General features: G+C 40.4%; 1 protein-coding gene across 12 annotated transcripts in view; it reads left to right on the top strand.

Annotated features, from left to right (window-relative positions):
• The window catches only part of fryl (furry homolog, like), a 195,034-nt gene that overhangs the window by 45,545 nt on the left and 136,320 nt on the right, over window positions 1–13,169 (top strand). For 10 of the 12 annotated variants that reach the window (XM_061978061.2, XM_061978056.2, XM_061978057.2 and 7 more), the window contains exons 1-2: window positions 1–173; window positions 758–817. The exon at window positions 1–173 is cut by the window's left edge. The exons of 1 other annotated variant lie outside the window; for it this stretch is intronic. In XM_061978061.2, the coding sequence (XP_061834045.1) occupies window positions 1–173; window positions 758–817 (233 nt within the window). The remainder of the gene's footprint in view (window positions 174–757; window positions 818–13,169) is intronic. One more of the 12 variants, XM_061978068.1, reaches the window with a different exon arrangement.

Below are 13,169 nucleotides of genomic sequence, written 5' to 3' on the forward strand. Positions count from 1 at the left end.
TGTAGCGGCTGCTTTGCCACGGGACCCTGCTTCACTGCTCCTTCGCATGAGGAGACCAGGCCAGCTATCTAGGGTACAAGCTATTGAGGAGCATCCAGAAGGCCCAGCAGTAGTCGCTGATCCGGTCAATGTATCCTCCAGGCCTCTCCGCATTAACAAAACGCGCCTTAAAGGTATGACTGACTCCAAGTCGATTGATGTTGTAGTTCTTTGTCATAAAAGTGGTCACCACAGTTGTCAATAATGTGCATTTTATTCTGCACAGACCTCAATTGTCCACTTTTTGCCTATGCTGCATCTGTTTGTATTGCGTCTTGATTTGCAGATAAGACTATTGTTGACCCTGCAGGAGGAGGAAGTGTTGGCCTAGATATCTGCTGCTTGTACAGCATCTTGTTGACATACTTGCCTTGAAAATCCCCCTTGCCAGATTTAGAGAGCCTGTCATAGCCAAAAAGTGCCAATGTTTTTACAACACATTCAGTGTTATCTGTGTTGACAGCTATAGACTTTATTATAAATAGTGAATTGCTAAATGAATGCACATATTCTCCACTCATGTCGAGATTTGATGCTTTAATTCCTTCCCCCAGCAAAAAGCAAATTCATTTTAATATTGTTGTTGGTAAATAAATAAAAAAGTGACGCTATGCCCATGTGATGCTTTTTGTTTACAGCCCCTATGCTTAAGTTTATATTTTGGGTGATAGGTCGTAGCTAATTTTAATTCCTTGTCTTCCTTCTTCTTTCCAACCAGAAAACCTCCACCAATTCACAAAAACCAACATTTTACACCATGCTCGTCGTATCCACAAGGGTGAGTTCTGCTTTAAAAAAAAGTTGCAGTTTGGATAGAAAACATAAAAACAAAAGGGTCACATGGTAGCGTGTTTTGTTCATACCGAAGGATAATTTGCCTGTTGTGGGGTGAGAGCACCACTCCCTTTGCAGAACTGGCTTAGCCTGAGTTGGCTTTTAAATTGCCGCTAACTTTCTTGCTGCCATTTGTCTTTTTTGTACACACATTTTGCTGTCACTGGACACACCACAGCAGCGCAGGTTTTGGGCGTGACTTAATTAAAGCAATTCATGAATGGGTGCAGCAGGGTTTATGTTAGGTGATGGAGAGTCAAGGAATCTGTTTATCTTTTTTTTGTAAGTGGTTTCACTTTGAACAGGGCTTGCATTGTATGTGTTGAGTATGACTTGGGGTAGATTTACACTGCAGGACCAAGAACCCGAGTCCAGTTTGTTTATTGACTGTATATTTACACAGTAATGTGTCCCAAAAGCCTGTTCAGGAGAACTAAACGTGAGTAAAATCTGTCATCTCCCTAACTTTTGAGAGTAGGTCCACCCAAACGATCGCTTCTAAAATTGAATCTTTCATGATGAAAGAAAAACCTCCTTCCTCATGGAAATAACATCTCTGATTTGCTGGCCCCTGACTCATATACACGTACCCCTTCACAGAGAGCATGTTTGTATAAATAGAAGCCTTCGCTACACATCTTAAAATAAATCTCCCAACTATTCGTCAGTCACCTACAGACGCAGGAGCTGGAAATTGGACAATTTTAACTTTCTTTAGAGAATAGGCTAACCTAGCATGATGTTCCGGTTAAAATACAACTGTAATGTTATATTATGTCAGACCCACTCGACATCCATTGCATTCGGTCTCCCCTAGAGGGGCGGGGGGTTACCCACATATGCGGTCCTCTCCAAGGTTTCTCATAGTCATTCACATCGACGTCCCACTGGGGTGAGTTTTTCCTTGCCCTTATGTGGGCTTTGTACCGAGGATGTCGTTGTGGCTTGTGCAGCCCTTTGAGACACTTGTGATTTAGGGCTATATAAATAAACATTGATTGATTGATTGATTGATTAAATGTTAGCACCGTAGCTAATATACCTATGCTAGTGTTGCTAACCTTTGTGTCCTTCTGGTACGTTCACTCCTTAATGTTACATTCTTGTTATGTAATATGCAAAGTTGGGGTGTATATGTAAAAAGTGGACAAATGCACAATAGTTTCTTGGAGACACACACTCAAATGCTTTTGCATTAAAGCTACAAACACACAAAATACCATCTTCCCAGAATGAAGCCTTTTTAAAATGTCTTAATTATTAAATCAAGTCTAGATTTTGGCTAACACACTTCCAATACACTATTGTAGGATGTCCGAGGCGTGAGAATATAACATGTGAAGTGTTTAAAGCTGGATTTTTACTGCAAGACACGGTACCCCTTTCTTATTTTAGTGTCTATTAGAATTTTTTTTGGACAGTATCAGTCCTCCTTAGTGAACAACTCAACCATTTTGAAGATGTTTCAATGAGAACGCACTGCTTTGGAATAGGTTGCAAGTGGGATTAGTGTTTGTCATCGTATGCTCTGATGCAATGGGACTGACGAAAGGATGACTCGCCGCCGCTCCGACTCTTTTTCTATCGTGATTTACCAGGCAAATATGAGGGACGAGTGCTTTAATTCTCAAGTTTGTGTCGGGGAGACAAATAAGTGTTGTCAAAATGTTTTGGTTTGAGTATTAGGGATGGAACACGGTTATCATTATCGTGGTATTGTTGAATGTGCTCAAAAAGTACTTATACACACACTGAAATCTTTTGACCAAGTTAATATTATTTTTAGATAACCCTAAATAAATAGACACACTGTTAGAAAACCCACTGTTTAGCATCTTTTGTTTCTTATGCTTCCATTGATAGTGTTTTAGTCTTAGTGTTTCATCTGTTTTAATGGCTAGGCATATATTGTTTTGAATGTTTGCTTGTACTTGATTGATTGAGACTTTTATTAGTAGATTGTACAGTACAGTACATATTCCGTACAATTGACCACTAAATGGTAACACCCGAATACGTTTTTCAACTTGTTTAAGTCGGGGTCCACGTTAATCAATTCATGGTAATGGTAACTGTGGCAATTTAACATTTATTCAGATGAAAAGTCCATAACAAGTAAATCTATTATTATTATTTATTATTACTGGTGGGCGTTGTGGCATCCTACTCTGTTCAGCGGTCATTGAACGCACTGTAAAAAAAATCCTGCGCCGTAATCCTTTGAGTATAAAACAATTACTCTGTTATAAGAGAGTACAGCTTGTAGGTTCAATATGCACAATTGAAAAGCATAGTTGCTCAGACAAGAATATGTTTATATAAGTTTATATTAGAGATGTCCGATAATGGCTTTTTTGCCGATATCCGATATTGTCCAACTCTTAATTACCGATTCCGATATCAACCGATACCGATATATACAGTCGTGGAATTAACACATTATTATGCCTAATTTTGTTGTGATGCCCCGCTGGATGCATTAAACAATGTAACAAGGTTTTCCAAAATAAATCAACTCAAGTTATGGAAAAAAAATTCCAACATGGCACTGCCATATTTATTATTGAAGTCACAGTGCATACTTTTTTTTAACATGCCTCAAAACAGCAGCTTGGAATTTGGGACATGCTCTCCCTGAGAGAGCATGAGGAGGTTGAGGTGGGCGGGGTTGGGGGGGGGCGTGGTTGAGGTGGGGGGGTAGCGGGGGGTGTATATTGTAGCGTCCCGGAAGAGTTATTGCTGCAAGGGGTTCTGGGTATTTGTTCTGTTGTGTTTATGTTGTGTTACGGTGCGGATGTTCTCCCGAAATGTGTTTGTCATTCTTGTTTGGTGTGGGTTCACAGTGTGGCGCATATTTGTAACAGTGTTAAAGTTGTTTATACGGCCACCCTCAGTGTGACCTGTATGGCTGTTGACCAAGTATGCCTTGCATTTACTTGTGTGTGTGTAAAGCCGTAGATATTATGTGATTGGGCCGGCACGCAAAGGAAGTGCCTTTAAGGTTTATTGGCGCTCTGTACTTCGTTTTAAAAAGTCATAAATTTTACTTTTTGAAACCGATACCGATAATTCCCGATATTACATTTTAAAGCATTTATCGGCCGATAATATCGGCAGTCCGATTTTATCGGACATCCCTAGTTTATATTGTGTATTTTCTTAATGGGAAAAGCTGTTAAGGCCTCTTGTTTTCATGTTAACATTTAAGGTAGCTTGCTGGTGCCAGTCAGTCTGTGAGTTTATCAAAGGGCAGTTATCAATCACAGCTTTTTTAATAATTTAAAACGGTAATACTAACCGTCAGGAGTTTTGCTGCGGTCATCATTACATCCCTAATAAACATGGTAATATAAACATAGCATTAGCCTGTGTCAGTTGTAGACTTGCCGGAGAACGGATGTGACTGATCTAAATGGTGCGTCCTCTGCAGCCAAGGCATCACTAGGGAGGTCAAGGATCGAATTGCAGCTCTGATCGATTATTGTTCCCACCGCTGCCCTCCAGAGAGTCCCAGGACAGGAAATACATACTCCCACCCTTTGGGCTTCAGGGAGGAACAGCTCCACTTATACGGGCTGCAGTGTGTCACTGTCAGTCACGATCACTGCGTCTGCTCGAGGAATCATGGAGCAACTTGCCTCTGATGTGCACTTACATGAAATGATTTGACCTCAGAGGTTGTTTTTGTGACCCCTCCCATTCGCCTCATTCTCCTTCTACCTTCACCCGGAAGTCATGTACATTTGAAGTTGTCTAGCGCCGAGCTCGAATGTTTCCCCAGACAGAGCAATGTTGTTGGTTACTCCTCTGCATTCCTCAAACAACCGAGCTGGTTTACAGAAAACAGTTCCCGCAGACGTCTCTACATGTTTGAGGGTTGACTGCTCTGCTGATAATGGCTCTCATAATACGGTGCCTTTTGTTTCGGGTTCACACACATGACGTCGCCCATGTTTTGAAGGAGGAAGTATTTGTTTTTCTGACAGGCGTGTTTGCACTCTCACAATACTCAGACAATTTCCCCATTAAATACTGCGTTCAAGCGTCCTTAGGGTCCTTAAAAGGGTGTTTAACTCAAGCTTGCCTCTGTTTGGTCCAATCGCATGTATTTTCTCTCCACCCCCACCACCACCTGCATTCTTCAACAGGGGTGGGTCTTTTCTGGAATGCGGGCCTTAAAATTAATCTGGTAAATAAATCAAACGACCCGTCACTCACATAGGTCTGTGTCAGCGCTGGCATGGCAGTTGAGCTGAGCTATGCTATACTAATGGGATGTGCCGATCTTTCAGTATAGGACAATTTTTTTTGTGGGGAAAACAGTACATTATCACCATTGCCGATTAATGCCTCTCACTGTCAATCCAAAACGCCAATCGCCACTGGCTAATATTGTATGTATTTTTAGTCCCCGACTAATAAGCAGCTAATTGTGTATGTCCATATACTGTGTGGAGCTGCTCCCTTAAATGATTGATAATCAACTCCAATTCGAGAAATAAACTGCAATTCTTAATAGCTTAAAGGGGAACATTATCACAATTTCAGAATTGTTAAAACCATTAAAAATCAGTTCCTAGTGGCTTATTATATTTTTCGAAGTTTTTTTCAAAAGTTTACCCATCACGCAATATCCCTAAAAAAAAGCTTCAAAGTGCCTGATTTTAACAACCAGTCCATTTTCCTGTGACGTCACATAGTGAAGCCAACACAAACAAACATGGCGGAAAGAACAGCAAGCTATAGCGACATTAGCTCGGATTCAGACTCGGATTTCAGTGGCTTAAGCGATTCAACAGATTACGAATGTATTGAAACGGATGGTTGTAGTGTGGAGGCAGGTAGCGAAAACAAAATTGAAGAAGAAACTGAAGCTATTGAGCCATATCGGTTTGAACCGTATCCAAGCGAAACCGACGAAAACGACACGACAGCCAGCGACACGGGAGAAAGCGAGGACAAATTCGGCGATCGCCTTCTAACCAACGATTGGTATGTGTTTGTTTGGCATTAAAGGAAACTAACAACTATTAACTAGGTTTACAGCATATGAAATACATTTGGCAACAACGTGCACTTTGAGAGTGCAGACAGCCCAATTTTCATCAATTAATATATTCTGTAGACATACCCTCATCTCAGCAGGCCAGGGAAGCTAGGGTCGATATTCTTCTCTTGGTCATCTTCGGGACGGTGTGAGCCAAGACATCCAGGGGGTTTAGCTCGCTCGTCTGCAGGAACAAACTGCCGCCATTGCTTGCCGTGCTACCGAGGTCCTTTGTCCCTGAATTGCTCACACACTCCGGCAGATTCAATGGGGGTCTGGCGGCAGATTTCTTTGACTTTATCGTTGGAAATGCATCTGCTTTGAGTGTCGCAGGATATCCACACATTCTTGCCATCTCTGTCGTGGCATAGCTTTCGTCGGTAAAGTGTGCGGAACAATCGTCCAATTTCTTGCCACTTTCGCATCTTTAGGCCACTGGTGCAACTTGAATCCGTCCCTTTTCGTGTTGTTACACCCTCCGACAACACACCGACGAGGCATGATGTCTCCAAGGTACGGAAAACAGTCGAAAAAACGGAAAATAACAGAGCTGATTTGACTCTGTGTTTGAGAAAATGGCGGATTGCTTCCTGATGCGACGTCACATTGTGACGTCATCGCTCCGAGAGCGAATATTAGAAAGGCGTTTAATTCGCCAAAATTCACCCATTTAGAGTTCGGAAATCGGTTAAAAAAATATATGGTCTTATTTTCTGCAACATCAAGGTATATATTGACGCTTACATAGGTCTGGTGATAATGTTCCCCTTTAAGTATTTTTTATCAAGAATTAGGACATGGCAAAACATGTTACACACCGAGAGCAAGCAGGAACAGGCATGCTAATAGCTAAGATGGCCACTGAAATAGCTTGAAACAACAGAAGAAATAAGTGCTGAGTAAACTTTAAGAAGCGTAGATGGAACCAACCATGTAGCAGCAGAAAGTAAGCAGTTATTTTGTTGTACTTGCGCAATGACAATAAAGATCCATCTATTAACAGGGAATTTACAAATACATTAATAAGAGTCTAGATAGAAGTTAATATAGCAGCAACTGTCAGGAGTACTGTCACAGTCAGTACTCAACATGTAAGAGGGTGGATTGATCCATAAATTGGTGGTGCCAACACCAAGAGTAATATTAGTATAAGATTGATACTAAAACCAATTCAAAGAAAACCAGTACAGTCACATAGACATTCTCTGAGTGCCTGCAAGTCAGTCGGGGCAGGATTACTGGTGAGCTGGAGCAGATAGTGAAACTAAAGTCGCTACATTTAAATGTTGTTTCAATTTCTATGCTAGTTAGTCATTTTTCTTTATTTTGTTCTTCTGGGCTGCACCTCCAGCTGCGTAGTGGGACACGGCACAACGCGCTTTAACATTAATTACGTCGTGAGGAGATTGACTTTCGCGACGTTGGAACGAGATGTTCGCACACACAGACACACCTTCACGCAAACGTACACAAACACACACACAGGATCACGGTCAATACAGGTGGATTGTTCCATGCAGGATTATAGCAAGCATCGTTGCTTCCCTACTAGTGTTGTCCCGATACCAATATTTTGGCACGGTATTTCGATACTTTTCTAAATAAAGGCGACCATAAAAATGGCATTATTGGCTTTATTTTAACAAAAAATCTTAGGGTACATTAAACATGTTTCTTATTGCAAGTTTGTCCTTAAATAAAATAGTGAACATACTAGACAACTTGTCTTTTAGTAGTAAGTAAGCAAACAAAGGCTTCTAATTTATTACATATTGTGTCCATTTTATTATTTTGTCAAAACTCTGAGGGATGAGTGGTAGAAAATGTATTATTAATCTACTTGTTTATTTACTGTTAATATCTGCTTACTTTCTCATGTTCTATTGGGGGGCCGGTACTTTTTAGAGGCGGTATAGTACCGGATATATCATTAGTATCGCGGTACTATACTAATACCGGTATACCGTACGACCCTATTGCCTACTGTTTACTTCTGTGGAAACTTCTAAACAGACAGTTCTGCCATGTTTGATCAAGGAAATATGCTAACAGCTGATCAAGGTAATCAAACTCAAATTAATCATGATCAACGATCACGATCATATGATCGCCCATCCCTAACCCTATGTTTACAGTTTTGTGTTGCCTGATCGTCATACTTTCCAACCTTGAGACCTCCGAATTCGGGAGATATGGAAGGGGGGTATATATTTTCAAGTATTTCTTATATGTATATATATATAAATAATCCGTTCATGAATGAGTATATCCGTTCGGCCATCGTGTTCAATGGAGAAGTCTGATCTACAAAATGTGCAGGCAACATACTCCTTCCCCTTCGAGCTGTCCTGGATGAACTGAAATTATTTTTTCCAATCATTTTGGAACTTGCAAGCGTACTTCTTCTTCTTACTCGTCGTCGCCATGTCTCTTCTTCATTTTTCTGCTTCGTCTCTGTTATGTTTTTGGACATTACTACTTGCCGTAGTTTTGAAGTAATGCATGATGGGAATCCGGATGTTGTGTGTCAGTGTATTAACGTGCAGGCTGGAATAAACACACGTCGAGAAATAGCTCCGTGCCTGCCTACTTTATGGGTTATAGATCAACCTATGGATAACGGAGACATATATAATAGTCTCCTTTTCAGGTGAGAGAGTACGCTAAAGGCAGTGCCTTTAAGGCACGCCCCCAATATTGTTGTCCGGGTGGAAATCGGGAGAAATTCGGGAGAATGGTTGCCCCAGGAGATTTTCGGGAGGGGCACTGAAATTCGGGAGTCTCCCGGGAAAATCGGGAGGGTTGGCAAGTATGCTGGTCGTAAGGGGCAAGGGCAGGCAATTTTGATGAACGCCAACAGTGATTCGCTCGAATATAGAAAGTTTCTGTTGGACATCTTCTCCTGTGAGCACTGACAGGCCTGATGATGCAAGTATGTTGTCCCTTGTTGCCTTATTGTACTATATTTGTGTTTCTTGTCTTGAGTGTGTTTTTGTTTTTATGCTGCAGAGCAGGAACCTGCTGCAAACCAGTTTTTAACTGAGTCAGGCTGCATTAACCGTTTCTTTTAGTCTTTCTTGTTTCATAAATGAATATGAAAAAATTGCAAAGCTATATATAAATAGTAAAATGTGATTACTCATCGACAGTTTTCTTTGATGACCGTCACCTTTCATGAAAGTAAAATCACTGGAAAGACTCCAAAATAATCCGGAAATGCTAGTAAACAAAAGGGTTACATAATCAACACGATCACTCGCCGAGCCGCGTGCAATGTAGAACAAGGAAGAACTATAAATGCACGACTATATCGAAACAAAAATGACACGCCAATGTGTATATAAGATAAACAAAAGAAGGCTATTTAGTTTGCTTTTGTTTCATCCGAAATGTATCCCCAAAAGACTTATATTGTGCTGTGGCGCTACATAGAAGAAAAAAAAATAACTTGACCGTCTTGGTGGAGGGGGAAGTGCCCCCCCCCCCCCCAATTAAAGTAGTACCTCAACTTACAAGCTTAATTGGTTCTGTGACCGAGCTCTTAAAACACTTGTATCTCAAATCAAAGCTGTTCATTGAAATGAATTGAAATCAATTGAATCGGTAGTCCGCCCACAAAAACACCACAATCCTAACATGTAGCATGCCTTATAAAAAGAAAAACAAACTTTGAGATGATAAATATTGTGTGAAAACGATACAATAGAATGTACTACAAACAACTACAGTAGTTTTATGAAGTGATGTAATAATCTTGAACAGCATTTACCCTGGAGAGTGGACTTCTAAGTTATCTCCTTCCAGCTGCTTCTCTGTCAAACACATCATCAGCAGCGTCTCCATATTTTCATGGATACATTTAGACATTATTTTAACATCCTTGGCTGCCTTTAGACTCCTCCTGTTTCACTATGGAGTATCAGCCTACCATTGCTGGAAATGCTCCCCTATTTCTTGATGATTACTCTCTTTAATTCAATTAATATCATCCACTTCTTCTCAGCACTGTCCTTCACACTCACTTTCTTCCTTCCCATGGTTGGAAAACAAACTTAATGTCCATCTCTAGCTATAATCTAATGTTTGTGAGTAAAACCAGATGTTTTGGTTGGATCTTACGGAGTTCACTGTTGCATTTGCTACGCCAATCAAATTGTGGTTTGCAACTTAAACCAAAACAAATAGCTCTTATCTCAAAACACTCTTAAGTTGGGGTACCGCTGTATATTGCAAGAGGAAACAGTGGATTTAAATTAGTTTCGCATATTTTATTTTGATTAAACTGATAGTGAAAAATGTCCAAAGTTGTTCCTCAGTCAACTGCAGCGTTTTCTGAATAATTTCCTACATCGGGCAACAAGTATTGCGTATCATTAGCTAATTTTAATAAGAAACCCAATGGTTGTTCAAAGTCTTCTTCTTTTTATTGCTGTTTTGCCATAAAACCACAGTTATAAAGCTAGCTAAGGCGTTACGTAATTGCCACCAAGAATCATATGCCCTCTATTGAAAGGCATCGCAGTGGCACCGCTCCACAAAGCGTCCGCTTGTGTTGTTTGTTTGCCTCATTTTGCATAACTTGTGTAGTTGAGGGCATGTGACAGCGGGAGGGAGAGGGATGAGAAATGGACCAAATCGAGACAAAGATCTTTTGTGTCTTGCAGTCTTCCCCTCCTCTTGTTTCCTTGGATATTTTGTTAGCAAACCTAATCCACAGTTTAACTGCAAATGACTTGATTTCATGCGGATATGTCGGAAAAAGGTCTGGAAAGACCACCCTCAACACAAGATTAGAATACCACAATAATCAACAGAGTGTGTGTGTGTGATTATGAATGTTGATCAAGATAGAGCTGTGTTGTACTTGGGTTATGCTTGCTTGAACCAGTTAGATTTTTTACGCTAACCAATGTTTGTCACTGTCGCTCGCACTGATCGGAAAGTCGCAGCCTCCCGGGATTTTCCACATTTGACGACGTTCCTAGAATTTGTGTTTGCGTAAAAAGAATCTTGCGCCTATGTTGATAGCCCCTCGTGTGTAGCTAAATGCCCAGAAATAAGGAACACAAAATGGACTGACACCAGAATGATTAATCGATTAAATTTGATTCATCAATCAATCAATCAATGTTTATTTATATAGCCCTAAATCACAAGTGTCTCAAAGGGCTGCACAAGCCACAACGACATCCTCGGTACAGAGCCCACATAAGGGCAAGGAAAAACTCACCCCTTTGGGACGTCGATGTGAATGACTATGAGAAACCTTGGAGAGGACCGCATATGTGGGTAACCCCCCCCCCCCCCCCTCTAGGGGAGACCGAATGCAATGGATGTCGAGTGGGTCTGACATAATATTGTGAGAGTCCAGTCCATAGTGGATCCAACATAATAGTAAGAGTCCAGTCCATAGTGGGGCCAGTGGATTCATATTCTGTTGCTTCTATTAATCGTCAAAACAGGTAGGACACATTAAGAAAAGCCTTTGTTTATTTCCCTAAAATATGCATTGAGGCTATAAAGCAGGGGTGTTGGACTCATTTTTAATGAGGGCCACATTGCAGTTATATGGTGGCCCTGAGAGGGCCGTTTGTAACAGTGAATAATACATGAATATACATTATTACACAATTGACTATACATTTGATTAGAATATTATAAATATATTTGACATACAGTAGAAAGAGGTTCCGCAGCCTCCGAAGCAGAACCTGCAGGTTCTGTAACAGCTTCTTACCTCAGGCCGTAAGACTCTTGAACGCATCATAATTATCCCCTCAACTCCCCCCAAAATGGATTAACTCGCTGGAATAAAAAAGACAATATAACATACATCCATAAACATGGATGCATATGAAAAAGTGCAATATATTTATCTGTACAGTAACCTATTTATTTATTTATATATGCACCTTATTGCTTTTTTATCCTGCACTACCATGAGCTAATGAAACGAAATTTCGTTCTTATCTGTACTGTAAAGTTCAAATTTGAATGACAATAAAACGGAAGTCTAAGTCTATATTGACATGTAGAGCCGGTGAGCTGCTGCATCGCTACTGAGTTGGTAAAAGTTAATTATATTTATAAATCATGCCTCTCACCTGGGTAGTGGAAAATTGTGGCCATAAACTGAACAGAAGATCAACTTTGACATTCAACTTGGACCCAAAAATGGTGCGAAAGTCACAAAAGAAACGCTCGTTTACGGCTACCTTTTTTTCTTTTCTTATTTTGGATTATGATTAATTCTTCATCTAAACAGGACTATATGAACATACCATCCAAGTGAGAGCAGATATTGTACTGTAAGTGATTGTTCGTAATTTGTATTTCTTGTTTAGCACTTAGCAATAGTGCTGCATAATGCTTGCTGGATCTGGTTAGCACACAGCTTCTAAAACTTGTAGCCCATCCTTCTCTTCAGGCTTAAAATATATACGGTTCCGCATCATTATTTGTCCCAAAATAGTCTTTAGTGGCTCTCATTAAGTCTGCCATGGTTAGTAGTGGTGTTGTTATAGAGAAAAGAACCTTGTGATCCATCCATCCATCCATTTTCTACCCATTGTCCCTTTTGGGGGTGCGGGGGGTGCTGGATCCTATCTCAGCTGCATTCGGGCGGAAGGCGGGGTACACCCTGGACAAGTCGCCACCTCTTCGCAGGGCCAATATGTCTGCAATATTAATACACTGCGTATGGTTGAAATGCCCCAAAATACCTGAATATTACATTATATTATGAACGTGCCTACTATTACATTGCATTATACAGTACTTAGAGCATGTATATAAAACGTTAAATGAGGTTTTTGGAGGTTTTTTAGAGCGCCTTCTAGGCGGAATAGAGACACTCCCATTGGCTCCATTGTTAGCTAACTTTTGCTAACGTTTATTTACGAGTTAGAGTGCATAAAAAATACCTCGTCTTACATTAGGATCGTGAATGATAGGCAGAATTCCCCCAAAAAGTGCAGTTACTAGAGATGTCCGATAATGGCTTTTTTGCCAATATTCCGATATTGTCCAACTCTTAATTACCGATTCCGATATCAACCGATACCGAAATATACATTCGTGGAATTAACACATTATTATGCCTAATTTTGTTGTGATGCCTCGCTGGATGCATTAAACAATGTAACAAGGTTTTCCAAAATAAATCAACTCAAGTTATGGAAAAAAATGCCAACATGGCACTGCCATATTTATTATTGAAGTCACAAAGTGCATTATTTTTTTGAACATG

This window comes from Nerophis lumbriciformis, linkage group LG18 (assembly GCF_033978685.3).
Source record: "Nerophis lumbriciformis linkage group LG18, RoL_Nlum_v2.1, whole genome shotgun sequence".
Taxonomy (NCBI): Eukaryota; Metazoa; Chordata; class Actinopteri; order Syngnathiformes; family Syngnathidae; genus Nerophis; species Nerophis lumbriciformis.